At 46.6% G+C, this 19,666-nt stretch overlaps 1 protein-coding gene across 2 annotated transcripts in view; it reads left to right on the top strand.

The window, feature by feature from the left end:
• msraa (methionine sulfoxide reductase Aa) overlaps positions 1-19,666 on the top strand; it is a 91,989-nt gene extending 72,323 nt beyond the window's left edge. For both annotated transcript variants that reach the window (NM_001140894.1, XM_045719462.2), the window contains exon 6: positions 19,140-19,666. In NM_001140894.1, coding sequence (NP_001134366.1) covers positions 19,140-19,304 — 165 coding nt within the window. In that variant the 3' untranslated portion in view covers positions 19,305-19,666. The remainder of the gene's footprint in view (positions 1-19,139) is intronic.

Genomic DNA, 19,666 nt, shown 5'->3' on the forward strand with positions numbered 1-19,666 from the left:
AGTTAGTGGACTGTTAGAGAGAGGGGAGACAGTTAGTGGACTGTTAGAGAGAGAAGAGACAGTTAGTGGACTATTAGAGAGAGAGAGAGGTGACAGTTAGTGGACTGTTAGAGAGAGAGGAGACAGTTAGTGGACTATTAGAGAGAGAGAGGTGACAGTTAGTGGACTGTTAGAGAGAGGGGAGACAGTTAGTGGACTGTTAGAGAGAGAAGAGACAGTTAGTGGACTATTAGAGAGAGAGAGATGTGACAGTTAGTGGACTGTTAGAGAGAGAGGAGACAGTTAGTGGACTGTTAGAGAGAGAGAGGAGACAGTTAGTGGACTATTAGAGAGAGAGAGAGGTGACAGTTAGTGGACTGTTAGAGAGAGGGGAGACAGTTAGTGGACTATTAGAGAGAGAGAGAGGTGACAGTTAGTGGACTGTTAGAGAGAGGGGAGACAGTTAGTGGACTGTTAGAGAGAGAAGAGACAGTTAGTGGACTGTTAGAGAGAGAGGAGACAGTTAGTGGACTGTTAGAGAGAGAGGAGACAGTTAGTGGACTATTAGAGAGAGAGAGGTGACAGTTAGTGGACTGTTAGAGAGAGAGGAGACAGTTAGTGGACTGTTAGAGGGAGAAGAGACAGTTAGTGGACTGTTAGAGAGAGAGGAAACAGTTAGTGGACTGTTAGAGAGAGAGGAGGCAGTTAGTGGACTGTTAGAGAGAGAGGAGACAGTTAGTGGACTGTTAGAGAGAGAGGAGACAGTTAGTGGACTGTTAGAGAGAGAGGAGGCAGTTAGTGAACTATTAGAGAGAGAGGAGACAGTTAGTGGACTGTTAGAGAGAGAGGAGACAGTTAGTGGGCTGTTAGAGAGAGAGGAGACAGTTAGTGAACTATTAGAGAGAGAGGAGACAGTTAGTGAACTGTTAGAGAGAGAGGAGACAGTTAGTGGACTGTTAGAGAGAGAGGAGGCAGTTAGTGGACTGTTAGAGAGAGAGGAGACAGTTAGTGAACTATTAGAGAGAGAGGAGACAGTTAGTGAAGTGTTAGAGAGAGAGGAGACAGTTAGTGGACTGTTAGAGAGAGAGGAGACAGTTAGTGCACTGTTAGAGAGAGAGGAGAGAGTTAGTGGACTGTTAGAGAGAGAGGAGACAGTTAGTGGACTGTTAGAGAGAGAGAGGAGACAGTTAGTGGACTGTTAGAGAGAGAGGAGGCAGTTAGTGGACTGTTAGAGAGAGAGAGGAGACAGTTAGTGGACTGTTAGAGAGAGAGGAGACAGTTAGTGGGCTGTTAGAGAGAGAGGAGACAGTTAGTGGACTGTTAGAGAGAGAGGAGACAGTTAGTGGACTGTTAGAGAGAGAGGAGACAGTTAGTGGACTGTTAGAGAGAGAGGAGACAGTTAGTGGACTGTTAGAGAGAGAGGAAGACAGTTAGTGGACTGTTAGAGAGAGAGGAGACAGTTAGTGGACTGTTAGAGAGAGAGAGGAGACAGTTAGTGGACTGTTAGAGAGAGAGGAGACAGTTAGTGGACTGTTAGAGAGAGAGAGGAGACAGTTAGTGGACTGTTAGAGAGAGAGGAGACAGTTAGTGGGCTGTTAGAGAGAGAGGAGACAGTTAGTGGACTGTTAGAGAGAGAGGAGACAGTTAGTGGACTGTTAGAGAGAGAGGAGACAGTTAGTGGACTGTTAGAGAGAGAGGAGACAGTTAGTGGACTGTTAGAGAGAGAGGAGGCAGTTAGTGGACTGTTAGAGAGAGAGAGGAGACAGTTAGTGGACTGTTAGAGAGAGAGGAGACAGTTAGTGGGCTGTTAGAGAGAGAGGTGACAGTTAGTGGACTGTTAGAGCGAGAGGAGACAGTTAGTGGGCTGTTAGAGAGAGAGGAGACAGTTAGTGGACTGTTAGAGAGAGAGGAGACAGTTAGTGGACTGTTAGAGAGAGAGGAGACAGTTAGTGGACTGTTAGAGAGAGAGGAGACAGTTAGTGGACTGTTAGAGAGAGAGGAGACAGTTAGTGGACTATTAGAGAGAGAGAGGTGACAGTTAGTGGACTGTTAGAGAGAGAGAGGAGACAGTTAGTGGACTATTAGAGAGAGAGAGAGGTGACAGTTAGTGGACTGTTAGAGAGAGGGGAGACAGTTAGTGGACTATTAGAGAGAGAGAGAGGTGACAGTTAGTGGACTGTTAGAGAGAGGGGAGACAGTTAGTGGACTGTTAGAGAGAGGGGAGACAGTTAGTGGACTGTTAGAGAGAGAAGAGACAGTTAGTGGACTGTTAGAGAGAGAGGAGACAGTGGACTGTTAGAGAGAGAGGAGACAGTTAGTGGACTATTAGAGAGAGAGAGGTGACAGTTAGTGGACTGTTAGAGAGAGAGGAGACAGTTAGTGGACTGTTAGAGGGAGAAGAGACAGTTAGTGGACTGTTAGAGAGAGAGGAAACAGTTAGTGGACTGTTAGAGAGAGAGGAGACAGTTAGTGGACTGTTAGAGAGAGAGGAGACAGTTAGTGGACTGTTAGAGAGAGAGGAGACAGTTAGTGGACTGCTAGAGAGAGAGGTGACAGTTAGTGGACTGTTAGAGAGAGAGGAGACAGTTAGTGGACTGCTAGAGAGAGAGGTGACAGTTAGTGGACTGTTAGAGAGAGAGGAGACAGTTAGTGGACTGTTATAGAGAGAGGAGACAGTGGACTGTTAGAGAGAGAGGTGACAGTTAGTGGACTGTTAGAGAGAGAGGTGACAGTTAGTGGGCTGTTAGAGAGAGAGGAGCCAGTTAGTGGACTGTTAGAGAGAGAGGAGACAGTTAGTGGACTGTTAGAGAGAGAGAGGAGACAGTTAGTGGACTGTTAGAGAGAGAGGAGACAGTTAGTGGACTGTTAGAGAGAGAGGAGACAGTTAGTGGACTATTAGAGAGAGAGAGGTGACAGTTAGTGGACTGTTAGAGAGAGAGAGGAGACAGTTAGTGGACTATTAGAGAGAGAGAGAGGTGACAGTTAGTGGACTGTTAGAGAGAGGGGAGACAGTTAGTGGACTATTAGAGAGAGAGAGAGGTGACAGTTAGTGGACTGTTAGAGAGAGAGGAGACAGTTAGTGGACTGTTAGAGAGAGAGGAGACAGTTAGTGGACTGTTAGAGAGAGAGGAGACAGTTAGTGGACTGTTAGAGAGAGAGGAGACAGTTAGTGGACTGTTAGAGAGAGAGGAGACAGTTAGTGGACTGTTAGAGAGAGAGGTGACAGTTAGTGGACTGTTAGAGAGAGAAGAGACAGTTAGTGGACTGTTAGAGAGAGAGGAGACAGTTAGTGGACTGTTAGAGAGAGAGGAGACAGTTAGTGGACTATTAGAGAGAGAGAGGTGACAGTTAGTGGACTGTTAGAGAGAGAGGAGACAGTTAGTGGACTGTTAGAGGGAGAAGAGACAGTTAGTGGACTGTTAGAGAGAGAGGAAACAGTTAGTGGACTGTTAGAGAGAGAGGAGACAGTTAGTGAACTATTAGAGAGAGAGGAGACAGTTAGTGAACTGTTAGAGAGAGAGGAGACAGTTAGTGGACTGTTAGAGAGAGAGGAGACAGTTAGTGGACTGTTAGAGAGAGAGGAGACAGTTAGTGGACTGTTAGAGAGAGAGGAGACAGTTAGTGAACTATTAGAGAGAGAGGAGACAGTTAGTGAACTGTTAGAGAGAGAGGAGACAGTTAGTGGACTGTTAGAGAGAGAGGAGACAGTTAGTGGACTGTTAGAGAGAGAGGTGACAGTTAGTGGACTGTTAGAGAGAGAGGAGACAGTTAGTGGACTGTTATAGAGAGAGGAGACAGTGGACTGTTAGAGAGAGAGGTGACAGTTAGTGGACTGTTAGAGAGAGAGGTGACAGTTAGTGGACTGTTAGAGAGAGAGGAGACAGTTAGTGGGCTGTTAGAGAGAGAGGAGACAGTTAGTGGACTGTTAGAGAGAGAGGAGACAGTTAGTGGACTGTTAGAGAGAGAGGAGACAGTTAGTGGACTGTTAGAGAGAGAGGAGACAGTTAGTGGACTGTTAGAGAGAGAGGAGACAGTTGGTGGACTATTAGAGAGAGAGAGGTGACAGTTAGTGGACTGTTAGAGAGAGGGGAGACAGTTAGTGGACTATTAGAGAGAGAGAGGTGACAGTTAGTGGACTGTTAGAGAGAGGGGAGACAGTTAGTGGACTGTTAGAGAGAGAAGAGACAGTTAGTGGACTATTAGAGAGAGAGAGACGTGACAGTTAGTGGACTGTTAGAGAGAGAGGAGACAGTTAGTGGACTATTAGAGAGAGAGAGGTGACAGTTAGTGGACTGTTAGAGAGAGGGGAGACAGTTAGTGGACTGTTAGAGAGAGAAGAGACAGTTAGTGGACTATTAGAGAGAGAGAGAGGTGACAGTTAGTGGACTGTTAGAGAGAGAGGAGACAGTTAGTGGACTGTTAGAGAGAGAGAGGAGACAGTTAGTGGACTATTAGAGAGAGAGAGAGGTGACAGTTAGTGGACTGTTAGAGAGAGGGGAGACAGTTAGTGGACTATTAGAGAGAGAGAGAGGTGACAGTTAGTGGACTGTTAGAGAGAGGGGAGACAGTTAGTGGACTGTTAGAGAGAGAAGAGACAGTTAGTGGACTGTTAGAGAGAGAGGAGACAGTTAGTGGACTGTTAGAGAGAGAGGAGACAGTTAGTGGACTGTTAGAGAGAGAGAGGTGACAGTTAGTGGACTGTTAGAGAGAGAGGAGACAGTTAGTGGACTGTTAGAGAGAGAGGAGACAGTTAGTGGACTGTTAGAGAGAGAGGAAACAGTTAGTGGACTGTTAGAGAGAGAGAAGGCAGTTAGTGGACTGTTAGAGAGAGAGGAGACAGTTAGTGGACTGTTAGAGAGAGAGGAGACAGTTAGTGGACTGTTAGAGAGAGAGGAGGCAGTTAGTGAACTATTAGAGAGAGAGGAGACAGTTAGTGGACTGTTAGAGAGAGAGGAGACAGTTAGTGGGCTGTTAGAGAGAGAGGAGACAGTTAGTGAACTATTAGAGAGAGAGGAGACAGTTAGTGAACTGTTAGAGAGAGAGGAGACTGTTAGTGGACTGTTAGAGAGAGAGGAGGCAGTTAGTGGACTGTTAGAGAGAGAGGAGACAGTTAGTGAACTATTAGAGAGAGAGGAGACAGTTAGTGAAGTGTTAGAGAGAGAGGAAACAGTTAGTGGACTGTTAGAGAGAGAGGAGGCAGTTAGTGGACTGTTAGAGAGAGAGGAGACAGTTAGTGGACTGTTAGAGAGAGAGGAGACAGTTAGTGGACTGTTAGAGAGAGAGGAGACAGTTAGTGGACTGTTAGAGAGAGAGGAGACAGTTAGTGGACTGTTAGAGAGAGAGGAGACAGTTATTGGACTGTTAGAGAGAGAGAGGTGACAGTTAGTGGACTGTTAGAGAGAGAGGAGACAGTTAGTGGACTGTTAGAGAGAGAGGAGACAGTTATTGGACTGTTAGAGAGAGAGAGGTGACAGTTAGTGGACTGTTAGAGAGAGAGGAGACAGTTAGTGGACTGTTAGAGAGAGAGGAGACAGTTAGTGGACTGTTAGAGAGAGAGGAGACAGTTAGTGGACTATTAGAGAGAGAGGAGATATAGGGATATGGCAGACTTAGGAGGGTGAGGGGAAAGAGGACTGCTATGAAATATAGAATGATATTCTAGGAGGACACTGTGGGGGAGATTGCGCAGGGTAGGTGGCACAATGTTACTGTCTGATCTCCTGCTCTGGCAGAGAGAGAGGTGTGAATGTGAGTCTCCCCCCTGGTGATGGAGGGGGGTTGCTCTCCAGCTGTGACAGCCTCTCACCTGCACACCCTGAGAGATCACACCTTCCCCCTCTCTTCGCCTCTCCCTCTTTTTCCTCTCCTCTCTCGGTGGAATGAGTGAGTGACTGGAGACCATGGTCGGGGTAATTATCTGTTCCTCTCCGTTCGCTAGCTGCTCTCGTTATTTCCTGACCAGCTTGCCAGGCCCTGGCGCTCCCCCCTCGACCTCCCCCTTCCTCCCTGTACCCCTCCATCTGTGGCTATTTTAGATGGAGCAGGGTAGCATGCTGCTCCCAACATCCTAATGCTCCACACCAGTTGGTTTAACAAACACCATCTGCCGGCCAAATCTGTCTTCGAATTGCTTTAGTAGCGAACTCAGCTTTCTTCCTCTCCTCTCCTCACCTTTAAACTCCTCTCTCTGTCGCTCACTCCCTCTCCCTCCGTCCTTCAGACATAATGTCTTGGAATGTTAAGAGGACAGAGGTTGAGTAAATAAGGGTGTTGTTGTGGGTGTCGGGGGGGGAAACGTTGGGTCACACTCACCCGTATTGGAACCTTGTCTGTCCACCTTGGGAAGATGAATCTGTCATGTTGATCCTCCCTGTTCACTTACGGACTCTAGATCAGCCTCTTTTCCATTGTGTTCTATCTTTCTCTCAACCTCGGTCCCTCTGTTGTTCATCGAGAGTCTTGGATTGTTGGTTGTATAATAACACAGGTATTTATAATTAAGCAATAAGGCCCAAGGGAGTGTGGTGTATGGCAAATATACCACGGCTAAGCGCTGTTCTTAGGAACGACGCAACACGGAGTGCCTGGATACAGCCCTTAGCCGTGGTATATTGGCCATATATCACAAACCCCCGAGGTGCCTTATTGCTATTAGAAACTGTTTACCAACGTAATTAGAGCAGTAAAAATAAATGTTTTGTCATACCCGTGGTATACGGTCTGATATACCACGGCTGTCAGCCAATCAGCATTCAGGGCTCTACCCACAAAGTTTTTAATACACAATATCCCATTGGAAACCTGGTTCTCTCACTGGGCATTATGATATATAGCCTCAAAATCCTCTTTCTCTCTCTCTCACACACACACACACACACACACACACACACACACACACACACACACACACACACACACACACACACTCACACACACACACACACACACACACACACACACACACACACACATCCATCTCTCCACTTCTATTATGGCAGTGAAGCTGTGATGGTCAGTCCCCATCTCATCATCTCATCATCTCATCAGGGTGTGAACAGTCATGCTACCTCACTGGTGTCGCTCACTCTCCCGTCCTTCTGTCCTTACAGCCTGCTCTTCACACTTCCCATCCTCTGCCTTTCGTTTAGTAAAGGAGTGAAGCAGCCCATCTTATTTCCTTCCTCCTGTTCTTTTGCTCTCCTCTCACAAGCAGACTTTCCCATTTTCATTTGCTTTCTGATGGTACCCACAGGAGACCTGAACAAATGGTATGTAACAGATTTTTGGCACGTGCGCCCACATTTCCCTAAACATCATTATGGACAGAGGGTCTGCTCTGCCAGGGAGGGAGCCATGCCATCTTCCTCTCCAGTGAAGCCACACTCCGCGCCAGCAGCACAGAGCACACACACATGAACAAAGCCAGGCACGCAGAACACACTCGCACGCATGCACACACGCATACACTACATACGCACACATGCACAAAGACACTACATAGACACTACATAGACATTGCACACACACTGCATAGACACTACGTAGACACTACATAGACACTGCATAGACACTACATAGACACGGCACAAACACTGCATAGACACTACATAGACACTGCATAGACACTACATAGACACTGCATAGACACTGCATAGACACTGCATAGACACTACATAGACACTGCATAGACACTGCATAGACACTGCATGCAGAAACATAATGAATAATACACGCAGGCATGCACATGAGGATATTACCTCTGTTTGAATGACCTGACTGTCTCGTACGAGGAAGATGAGTCCATTTCCTCCTTCTCTATCCATCTACTTGATACCACAGACTCTTATCCTGACAGTCAATGTTGAAAGCATTAGAAATGTTTTCAGTGTTTCCCATTTTGAAATTAGGCAATCATTACAGAGCATTGTGAATGTCTCCCATCCCCTCTCTGACAATCACTCAGTCAGGAAGGAATACGTCCATATAGAATACATGTTTTCTTTCTGCTAATCTGCCTCGTGACCAAGTATTGTCATTCACAGCCATTTGTAACGGGGGGGAAAAAGCAGATTCAGCCACTGCCTGTTCCATTCTCCATTTAGTATTGGCCTGAAGGGCTGGAGGATTGGGAAGAGTCTGGTTAATTTAATGTCAGGGTATTGACCGTGTATGCTCCGCTGGCTGGCTTGATTGTATTGTTCACATGGGGAGTGATTGGGGAGCACTCTGTGTGAGGCACAGCACTGCAGAAAATGACCTCTGAGGCTGGGGCTGAGGGGCTACAGAGAAAGACAAGGCTTTCTCCTTTTCTTTCCCTCTCTCCCTCTTTCTCTCCCTCCCCCTCTACTCGTCTATGGTTGGGGTGTGTGCTCCATTGTTCCTGAGGTAGTGGCGTCTCTGGATGGTGCACCTGCTGATCACGCTTTTATTTTAGGCTTTGACGTCCCTTTGTTGTAGCAAAGTGTGTCTTGGATGCACCGCTATCATTTTCTGTATTTCTCTGTGTGTGTGTGGAATTAGGGGCTAGGGTAGAAGGACTTACTGACTAACTACTGTGTCTTCTTTTCACCTCTGCCTGGCCTGGGTGATAACTCCTGATTCCTCAATGGGTGGAGGGCTGCTCCCTTTGTGTTCGCATAAATTATTCCTAGAAATTAATTTCTTCTTTCAATCATTTCTCCTCTCCCTCCTCCTTCATTCTTCATTTTGTCTCTCCCCTCTTTTCTCCGAGTGTCCATTTCTGTGCACAAAGGCTGTGTGTGTGTGTGTGTGTGTGTGTGTGTGTGTGTGTGTGTGTGTGTGTGTGTGTGTGTGTGTGTGTGTGTGTGTGTGTGTGTGTGTGTGTGTGTGTCTGTGTGTGCGTGTGTGCGTGTGTGCGTGTGTGCGTCTGTGTGTGCGTGTGTGCGTGTGTGCGTGTGTCTGTGTGTCTGTGTGTGTGTGTGTGTGTGTCTGTGTGTGCGTGTGCGTGTGTGTGTGTGTCTGTGTGTGTGTGTGTGTGTCTGTGTGTGTGTGTGTGTGTGTGTGTGTGTGTGTGTGTGTGCGTGCGTGCGTGGGTGCGTGCGTGCGTGCGTGCGTGTCTGTGTGTGTGTGTGTGTGTCTGTGTGTGTGTGTGTGTGTGTGTGTGTGTGTGTGTGTGTGTGTGTGTGTGTGTGTGTGTACCGTGTCTCCTGTCTTCTCCCTCTCTCTAATCCTGCTCTGGCTCTTTTAACATGCCGCGGCGGGTGTGTATTTTTCATTTCATTCTCTGCCCCCACGTTTTCTTCTTTCTCCTGTCTGCCTGAAATGGCTGAATAGAAAGTCATGTCAGGCTGCTTATCGCTGCCTTTCACGTGTCTGCGGTTAACCAGGGCGCACAGGTATTTGCATTCCAAATGAGCGCTCTGTCTGATATGCAAATGAATTAGTCTGAATTATGCATTTAGCCATGTGGTAACGTAACACAGCACAGGACCGCTGGAACAAACACAGCAGCTAGCATCTGAGGGAGAGAAGATGAGGGACAGTGACGCCATTTTGGGGATTCTGCCACTTGCACTTCCTCTGACCAGGACGGAGGTTGAGCCGTATGTGTGTGGGTTTCACACCCTCGGAGATACAGTAGATAGTTTATAGTCAATAGAGTAGATAGATACAGTAGATAGTTTATAGTCAATAGATACAGTAGATAGTTTATAGTCAATAGAGTAGATAATACAGTAGATAGTTTATAGTCAATAGAGTAGATAGATACAGTAGATAGTTTATAGTCAATAGAGTAGATAGATACAGTAGATAGTTTATAGTCAATAGATACAGTAGATAGTTTATAGTCAATAGAGTAGACAGATACAGTAGATAGTTTATAGTCAATAGAGTAGATAGATACAGTAGATAGTGTATAGTCAATAGAGTAGATAGATACAGTAGATAGTTTATAGTCAATAGAGTAGATAGATACAGTAGATAGTTTATAGTCAATAGAGTAGATAATACAGTAGATAGTTTATAGTCAATAGAATAGATAGATACAGTAGATAGTTTATAGTCAATAGAGTAGATAATACAGTAGATAGTTTATAGTCAATAGATACAGTAGATAGTTTATAGTCAATAGAGTAGATAGATACAGTAGATAGTTTATAGTCAATAGAGTAGATACTGCAGTAGATAGTTTATAGTCAATAGAGTAGATAGATACAGTAGATAGTTTATAGTCAATAGATACAGTAGATAGTTTATAGTCAATAGAGTAGATAATACAGTAGATAGTTTATAGTCAATAGAGTAGATAGATACAGTAGATAGTTTATAGTCAATAGAGTAGATAGATACAGTAGATAGTTTATAGTCAATAGATACAGTAGATAGTTTATAGTCAATAGAGTAGACAGATACAGTAGATAGTTTATAGTCAATAGAGTAGATAGATACAGTAGATAGTGTATAGTCAATAGAGTAGATAGATACAGTAGATAGTTTATAGTCAATAGAGTAGATAGATACAGTAGATAGTTTATAGTCAATAGAGTAGATAATACAGTAGATAGTTTATAGTCAATAGAATAGATAGATACAGTAGATAGTTTATAGTCAATAGAGTAGATAATACAGTAGATAGTTTATAGTCAATAGATACAGTAGATAGTTTATAGTCAATAGAGTAGATAGATACAGTAGATAGTTTATAGTCAATAGAGTAGATAGATACAGTAGATAGTTTATAGTCAATAGAGTAGATAGATACAGTAGATCGTTTATAGTCAATAGATACAGTAGATAGTTTATAGTCAATAGAGTAGATACTACAGTAGATAGTTTATAGTCAAAAGAGTAGATAGATACAGTAGATAGTTTATAGTCAATAGATACAGTAGATAGTTTATAGTCAATAGAGTAGATAATACAGTAGATAGTTTATAGTCAATAGAGTAGATAATACAGTAGATAGTTTATAGTCAATAGATACAGTAGATAGTTTATAGTCAATAGATACAGTAGATAGTTTATAGTCAATAGATACAGTAGATAGTTTATAGTCAATAGAGTAGATAGATACAGTAGATAGTTTATAGTCAATAGAGTAGATAGATACAGTAGATAGTTTATAGTCAATAGAGTAGATAGATACAGTAGATAGTTTATAGTCAATAGAGTAGATAGATACAGTAGATCGTTTATAGTCAATAGATACAGTAGATAGTTTATAGTCAATAGAGTAGATACTGCAGTAGATAGTTTATAGTCAAAAGAGTAGATAGATACAGTAGATAGTTTATAGTCAATAGATACAGTAGATAGTTGGATGCAGTATCTCCATGGTTTGGATGTGAACAGGGAACCTGTGCGTTCATATGACAAGTTCCAGCCCTACTGCCTGGGTTAGTGCTATCCAGGATCCTTGGGACATCCCTACACTAAATCCTAAACCTATCCTTAACCCCTAACCCTACCTTAACCCCTACCCTAATCCTAACCCTAACCCTAACCTTAACCCCAAACTTAATCCTAACCTTAACCCCTACCCTAACCCTAACCTTAACCCCTACCCTAACACTACCTTAACCCCTACCCTAACCCTACCTTTACCCCTACCCTAATCCTAACCCTAACCTTAACCCCTTCCCTAACACTACCTTAACCCCTACCCTAATCCTAACCCTAACCTTAACCCCAAACCTAATCCTAACCCTAACCTTAACCCCTTCTCTAACTCTACCTTAACCCTAACCTTAACCCCTACCCTAACACTACCTTAACCTCTACCCTAATCCTAACCTTAACCCCTACTCTAATCCTAACCCTAACGTTACCCCTACCCTAATCCTAACCTTAAACCCTACCCTAATCCTAACCCTAACCTTAACCCCTACCCTAATCCTAACCTTAACCCCTACCCTAATCCTAACCCTAACGTTAACCCCTACCCTAACATTACCTTATCCCCTACCCTAATCCTAACCCTAATCTTAACCCCAAACCTAATCCTAACCTAATCCCCTACCCTAATCCTAACCCTAATCTTAACCCCAAACCTAACCTTAACCTTACCCCCTACCCTAACACTACCTTAACCCCTACCCTAACCCTACCTTAACCCCTACCCTAACCTTAACCCCTACCCTAATCCTAACCTTAACCTTAATCCCTACCCTAACACTACCTTAACCCCTACCTCTAATCCTAACCTTAACCCCTACCCTAACACTACCTTAAACCCTACCCTAATCCTAACCCTAACCCCAAAACCTAATCTTAATCCCTACCCTAACCCTAACCTTAACCCCTACCCTAATCCTAACCCTAACCTTAACCCCTACCGTAAGCCTAACCTTAACCCCTACCCTAACCTTCACCATAACCCCTACCTAATCCTTACATTAACCATTTAAAATGTCAACATCAATTGGGTATGGACATCCCTAGGATCCCGGATAGCAAGGACCCTACTGCCTGGCTGCCTGACCTCTGTGCTCAGTAGACAGAGACAGAGCCATTGAGGAGATCCAAGTCCCCTGGATCTCTCAGGGGAGCCCCTGTCCACGTCTACCCCTACAAGGGGGTCCCAGCTGGTGTCAGGGTGCATGCTAGTCCACCTGGGGGTAGGATGACCTCCGAACCGAGGAGCCCCAGCTAATGAAAGGGTGATAGAATGATTGGATGTGTGGGGTTTAGAGGAGAGGTGTGACCTCTGTTCACAGCATGATGTCATTCTCAGCTGATGAGATGTATGTGTGTCAGCTGATGAAGGGTAGTGTGTCAGCTGATGAAGGGGAGCGTGTCAGCTGATGAAGGGAAGTGTGTCAGCTGATGAAGGGAAGTGTGTCAGCTGATGAAGGGAAGTGTGTCAGCTGATGAAGGGTAGTGTGTCAGCCGATGAAGGGTAGTGTGTCAGCTGATGAAGGGAAGCGTGTCAGCTGATGAAGGGGAGCGTGTCAGCTGATGAAGGGTAGTGTGTCAGCTGATGAAGGGGAGCGTGTCAGCTGATGAAGGGGAGTGTGTCAGCTGATGAAGGGTAGTGTGTCAGCTGATGAAGGGTAGTGTGTCAGCTGATGAAGGGGAGTGTGTCAGCTGATGAAGGGTAGTGTATCAGCTGATGAAGGGTAGTGTGTCAGCTGATGAAGGGGAGCGTGTCAGCTGATGAAGGGGAGTGTGTCAGCTGATGAAGGGAAGTGTGTCAGCTGATGAAGGGTAGTGTGTCAGCTGATGAAGGGTAGTGTGTCAGCTGATGAAGGATAGTGTGTCAGCTGATGAAGGGGAGCGTGTCAGCTGATGAAGGGAGTGTGTCAGCTGATGAAGGGTAGTGTGTCAGCTGATGAGGGGAGTGTCAGCTGATGAAGGGGAGTGTCAGCTGATGAAGGGTAGTGTGTCAGCTGATGAAGGGAAGTGTGTCAGCTGATGAGGGGAGTGTAAGCTGATGAAGGGGAGTGTCAGCTGATGAAGGGGAGTGTGTCAGCTGATGAAGGGTAGTGTGTCAGCTGATGAAGGGTAGTGTATCAGCTGATGAAGGGAAGTGTGTCAGCTGATGAGGGGAGTGTCAGCTGATGAAGGGGAGTGTGTCAGCTGATGAAGGGTAGTGTGTCAGCTGATGAAGGGGAGTGTCAGCTGATGAAGGGAAGTGTGTCAGCTGATGAAGGGGAGTGTGTCAGCTGATGAGGGGAGTATGTCAGCTGATGAAGGGAAGTGTGTCAGCTGATGAGGGGAGTATGTCAGCTGATGAAGGGAAGTGTGTCAGCTGATGAAGGGTAGTGTGTCAGCTGATGAAGGATATTGTGTCAGCTGATGAAGGGGAGCGTGTCAGCTGATGAGGGGAGTGTGTCAGCTGATGAAGGGTAGTGTGTCACCTGATGACGGGGAGTGTGTCAGCTGATGAAGGGTAGTGTGTCACCTGATGAAGGGTAGTGTGTCAGCTGATGAAGGGGAGTGTGTCAGCTGATGAAGGATAGTGTGTCAGCTGATGAAGGGAAGCGTGTCAGCTGATGAGGGGAGTGTGTCAGCTGATGAAGGGTAGTGTGTCAGCTGATGAAGGGGAGTGTCAGCTGATGGAGGGGACTGTCAGCTGATGAAGGGGAGTGTGTCAGCTGATGAAGGGAAGTGTGTTAGCTGATGAAGGGGAGTGTCAGCTGATGAAGGGGAGTGTCAGCTGATGAAGGGGAGTGTGTCAGCTGATGAAGGGTAGTGTGTCAGCTGATGAAGGGAAGTGTGTCAGCTGATGAAGGGTAGTGTGTCAGTTGATGAAGGATAGTGTGTCAGCTGATGAGGGGAGTATGTCAGCTGATGAAGGGAAGTGTGTCACCTGATGAAGGGGAGTGTGGCAGCTGATGAAGGGGAGTGTGTCAGCTGACGAAGGGAAGTATGTCAGCTGATGAAGGGGAGTGTCAGCTGATGAAGGGGAGTGTGTCAGCTGATGAAGGGAAGTGTGTCAGCTGAGCAAACGAAGAGGAACCTCACTCACCAGGGTCCTGGACTGACTGAATTAGGCTGTGGATAGAGAGGCTAGAGAGTGGATGAATGCCAAGTCCCATTTGCTTCCGTGCACTACTAAACCGTTGGCTCCAACCTGCCATGACTCAGTGCTTAGACAGATTAGAAATGAGAGATAAACATGTCCTTCTTCTTCTGCATGGTTTCCTTCGTCTCTGATGAACTATGAGCCATCTGCTGCCAGAGTGACATGTATCTTCATAGAGGAGGATCTGTGAAAGTTGATTGGTTCTAGAATGGTTGGATGGTACAGTAAGCCCAGTGGTTATATGCACCAGGACAGACATTAAAAGCCTGGAGCTATACATTTACTACACATTGTAAGTATTCAAACACACGCCTAACAGCACACATATGAACACGAGTTCCCTGAAGATGCTAGCAAACTGTAAACAAAGGAATAGGAGATATGAACTGGTAGCTCTAGTTCTTTACATTCAGAACGGTAGTGCTGAAATCTCAGCAACACCCTCAATCATTTTGTTCACCTACCTGCATCCAAGGCTGTGTGTGTTTGTGACAGAGGCCATGCATAAACAGGCTGCTTTAGACGTGTGCTGCTGGAGTCTTATGTTGTGTTTTACAACCTCTTAATGCTCAATGAAATATTTCACTCTTCACACATCCCTTATTGCCCAGAAATAGACTACAAATAGACTACTGGGGATTGGGTTTAATGTCCTGCCAAGTGGTCAGCCTCTTGGCCACCAGGCCTGCTCACCTTGTTTTGTTTCACCTCAGCCTTTTGTCTCAAGCTCCTGCTCTGCTCCATTTTACAGAGCTGAGTGGGAGAAAAACACACACACACACACACACACACACACACACACACACACACACACACACACACACACACACACACACACACACACCAGCACATACACACACGCGCACACACACACACATCTTCCTCCCGTCTAGCTGTGACAATAAGTGTTAGCGCTGCCCACTGCAGCTGAGGTGTCCCTAGCGACCAGGCTTCTTAGGGAGGCTGCCATGATGGGTATTCAGAACGATGGCATGACGTCCCAACTTGGTACCACCACAGAAAAATGCGTGTCTCAAATCATATCTGGCGGTGCCAGCTTGGCCCGGCGCCAACCAGGGGTGCACCCGGTGGTGTACTGCGGATGGCGATAGCTACCTGCTGGGTGTCCATGCTGAGATATAGGAGCTGCTAAGCCCCACTGTAAAGCACACACAGGGCCTCAGATAGCAAGAGAGAGACAGAGAGATTGAGAGAGAGAGAGAAACAGAGAGAAACAGAGAGGGAAACAGAGAGAGAAAGAGAGAGAGAGAGGATGAGGGAGAACAAGAGAAAGAGAGAGGATGTGGGAGTGAATGATGGACAGAGAGAGGATGAGTTTAAAGAGCGACAGAGAGGATGAGGGAGGAAGAGACAAAGAGAGAGCCAGAGAGACAGAGCGAGAGAGACAGAGAGAGAGAGAGAGAGAGACAGAGAGAGAGCGAGAGACAGAGAGAGAGGGAGAGAGACAGAGAGAGAGACAGAGAGAGAGGGAGAGAGACAGAGAGAGAGAGAGAAAGAGGCTGACAGAGAGACTAGAAAGGGGCAGAGGCATAGGAAAGATTAGGGAGAGAAGAGTGAGAGGTAGAGGAGGGATGATGAGGCTGAGAGAGTTAATGAGAGGCCTAAATATCTGTGGATATCCTTCCATGGCCTATATGGAGCTGGGGTATAGTGGTGGAGCTGGTCTATAGTGGTGGAGCTGGGCTGTAGTGGTGGAGCTGGGCTATAGTGGTGGAGCTGGTCTATAGTGGTGGAGCTGGGGTATAGTGGTGGAGCTGGGCTATAGTGGTGGGGCTGGGGTATAGTGGTGGAGCTGGGCTAGAGTGGTGGAGCTGGTCTATAGTGGTGGAGCTGGGCTGTAGTGGTGGAGCTGGGCTATAGAGGTGGAGCTGGTCTATAGTGGTGGAGCTGGGGTATAGTGGTGGAGCTGGGCTATAGTGGTGGAGCTGGTCTAGGTATATAGAGCTAGGACTGGAGCTGGGATGAAGGTATATAGAGCTAGGACTGGAGCTGGGGATGAAGGTATATAGAGCTAGGACTGGAGCTGGGGATGAAGGTATATAGAGCTAGGACTGGAGCTGGGGATGAAGGTATATAGAGCTAGGACTGGAGCTGGGGATGAAGGTATATAGAGCTAGGACTGGAGCTGGGGATGAAGGTATATAGAGCTAGGACTGGAGCTGGGGATGAAGGTATATAGAGCTAGGACTGGAGCTGGGGATGAAGGTATATAGAGCTAGGACTGGAGCTGGGGATGAAGGTATATAGAGCTAGGACTGGAGCTGGGGATGAAGGTATATAGAGCTAGGACTGGAGCTGGGGATGAAGGTATATAGAGCTAGGACTGGAGCTGGGGATGAAGGTATATAGAGCTAGGACTGGAGCTGGGGATGAAGGTATATAGAGCTAGGACTGGAGCTGGGGATGAAGGTATATAGAGCTAGGACTGGAGCTGGGGATGAAGGTATATAGAGCTAGGACTGGAGCTGGGGATGAAGGTATATAGAGCTAGGACTGGAGCTGGGGATGAAGGTATATAGAGCTAGGACTGGAGCTGGGGATGAAGGTATATAGAGCTAGGACTGGAGCTGGGGATGAAGGTATATAGAGCTAGGACTGGGTCTGGTACTGGCGGGGAGAGGAGAGTTGATTCTGTGCTACCTTTCTCTCTCTCTCTCCTGTCTCTTGTATGGTGGCAGCTGCTCCTAACAGGTGCGTGGCTGCCTCCAGGCAGATGGTCCGAGAAATGAGGTAGTTGGCAGGTTTCTTCTCACAGCCCGCTGTCCCCCCTCCCTGCCACACACACACACACATAGACACTTAGCAACAAACATTAGTGATAGGGGGAGGTTGGCGGAGGAGATGTAGAGAGAGCAAGAGTGGGAAATGATGGAGATAGATGGAAAGAGAGAAAGATGGAAAGAAAGAAAGACGGAAAGAGAGAAGGAAAGCAATAGACATCCTTGCATCACTTTCTTGAAACTCCCAAGTGGCATTGTGTCAACAATATCCCCACTTTGTCCTCTTTCCCCTTAACATAACCATTTCTCAGTTTAGAATCTCCATATTCTCACAAGAACAATACATTTACTTCCAACCTGGATTTCTCAATATGCTGTACATGCTAGACTAGTGTACACTTCAAATGTAAACCTTGCTCGCAGAGGCAGATTTCGAATGATATTCAGCCTGGCTCTATCTATTAAACATGACTGACTGACTGCCACTTGGACAGGTGCTGTGATGTGGAATGGGATTTCAGTGGGGAGTCACTCCCAGTGCCTAACTGTGTCATTGGTATACAGTTCAACCCAGAGTTCTGACACCAGGCACCAGTAACCCCAAAAAGTCCAGCATTATTTTTTGTTGTTGGGATTTTTCATAGAGGATGAAAAGCAGTGAGGCTGGCTGAGGTGTACCTACTTAGACGGCCCTGTGCTGGGGGTTAGAGGAGATTACCCAGGCCAGGCTGGCTGAGGTGTACCTGCTTAGACGGCCCTGTGCTGGGGGTTAGAGGAGATTACCCAGGCCAGGCTGGCTGAGGTGTACCTGCTTAGACGGCCCTGTGCTGGGGGTTAGAGGAGATTACCCAGGCCAGGCTGGCTGAGGTGTACCTGCTTAGACGGCCCTGTGCTGGGGGTTAGAGGAGATTACCCAGGCCAGGCTGGCTGAGGTGTACCTGCTTAGACGGCCCTGTGCTGGGGGTTAGAGGAGATTACCCAGGCCAGGCTGGCTGAGGTGTACCTGTTTAGACGGCCCTGTGCTGGGGGTTAGAGGAGATTACCCAGGCCAGGCTGGCTGAGGTGTACCTGCTTAGACGGCCCTGTGCTGGGGGTTAGAGGAGATTACCCAGGCCAGGCTGGCTGAGGTGTACCTGTTTAGACGGCCCTGTGCTGGGGGTTAGAGGAGATTACCCAGGCCAGGCTGGCTGAGGTGTACCTGCTTAGACGGCCCTGTGCTGGGGGTTAGAGGAGATTACCCAGGCCAGGCTGGCTGAGGTGTACCTGCTTAGACTGCCCTGTGCTGGGGGTTAGAGGAGATTACCCAGGCCAGGCTGGCTGAGGTGTACCTGTTTAGACGGCCCTGTGCTGGGGGTTAGAGGAGATTACCCAGGCCAGGCTGGCTGAGGTGTGTGTGTGGACCATATAAACGTGCTGCAGGCATTGGGTATACTGGGTTGGTGGGGGCATGTCACAGCTCACACACATGCACACGCACACACATGCACACACACACACAAACCCGATGCCCCCTCCCCATACATACACACACATTGGGCACATCTGGGGCATGTGAGTCGACATCTGTCTGGGCCTCACCCGTAGGGCCACCCGAGCACTAATGACCTCTGTGCTCGTCTCTGCTCCAATGCTTTACAAATGACTGAGAGAGAGTGTGTGAGAGAGAGAGATTGCATTAGCTGTAACACTGCTAACAGTAAGAATATGTGTAATCTTGAAAAACAATACATTTCTTTGTAAGAAAATATTTTCCTTGAAGGAGGCAGACAAACGTTTTGAATGTAATTACATGGAAGAAGGCAGCAAAATGGTTCCAAAATGGTTCATTTGTGACTTTTAGAAAAATGTGCTTGTGTTGTAACCATTCGATCCTGAGCCATTCATTCATGAAGGTCAGTCCTAATGATACAGCGTTGTTGTTGTTTCTACAGGTCCTGATAGAGGGGGGCTTTGGAGAAATCACCACAGAGATCGCCGAGGCCCAGGAGTTCTACTATGCTGAGGACTACCACCAGCAGTACCTCAGCAAGAACCCCGGTGGATACTGTGGCCTGAGCGGCACCGGAGTCTCCTGTCCAATAGGACTCAAGAAATAACCACCTCTGTCCAATAGGGAATGACCACCAACCTCTGATTGTCTGATTTTGACGAGGAAATGTAAAGACGCATTTCCGCTTGCTCATTGCAAAATAAGTATTTAATCTATTCATTTAAATGGAAGTCACCTTAATTATGATGCAGTACAGAAGCATATTCAGGGTTTATATAAAAACAGTCCGTATCTGAGTCTAGACTTGTATTCATTTAAATAGTTTGGTAATCAAGCACTACATGCATAAGACCAGTTTAAATGAATGCACATTAGTGTACATTGTCTTGTTTGAATCAAATCAGCTACATTATGTACATCTGATTGAACTCAATGGTGTGTGCTGGTGGATTAAATGATGAAACTGTG

Source organism: Salmo salar, chromosome 06 (assembly GCF_965601325.2).
Source record: "Salmo salar chromosome 06, fSalSal1, whole genome shotgun sequence".
Lineage (NCBI taxonomy): Eukaryota > Metazoa > Chordata > Actinopteri > Salmoniformes > Salmonidae > Salmo > Salmo salar.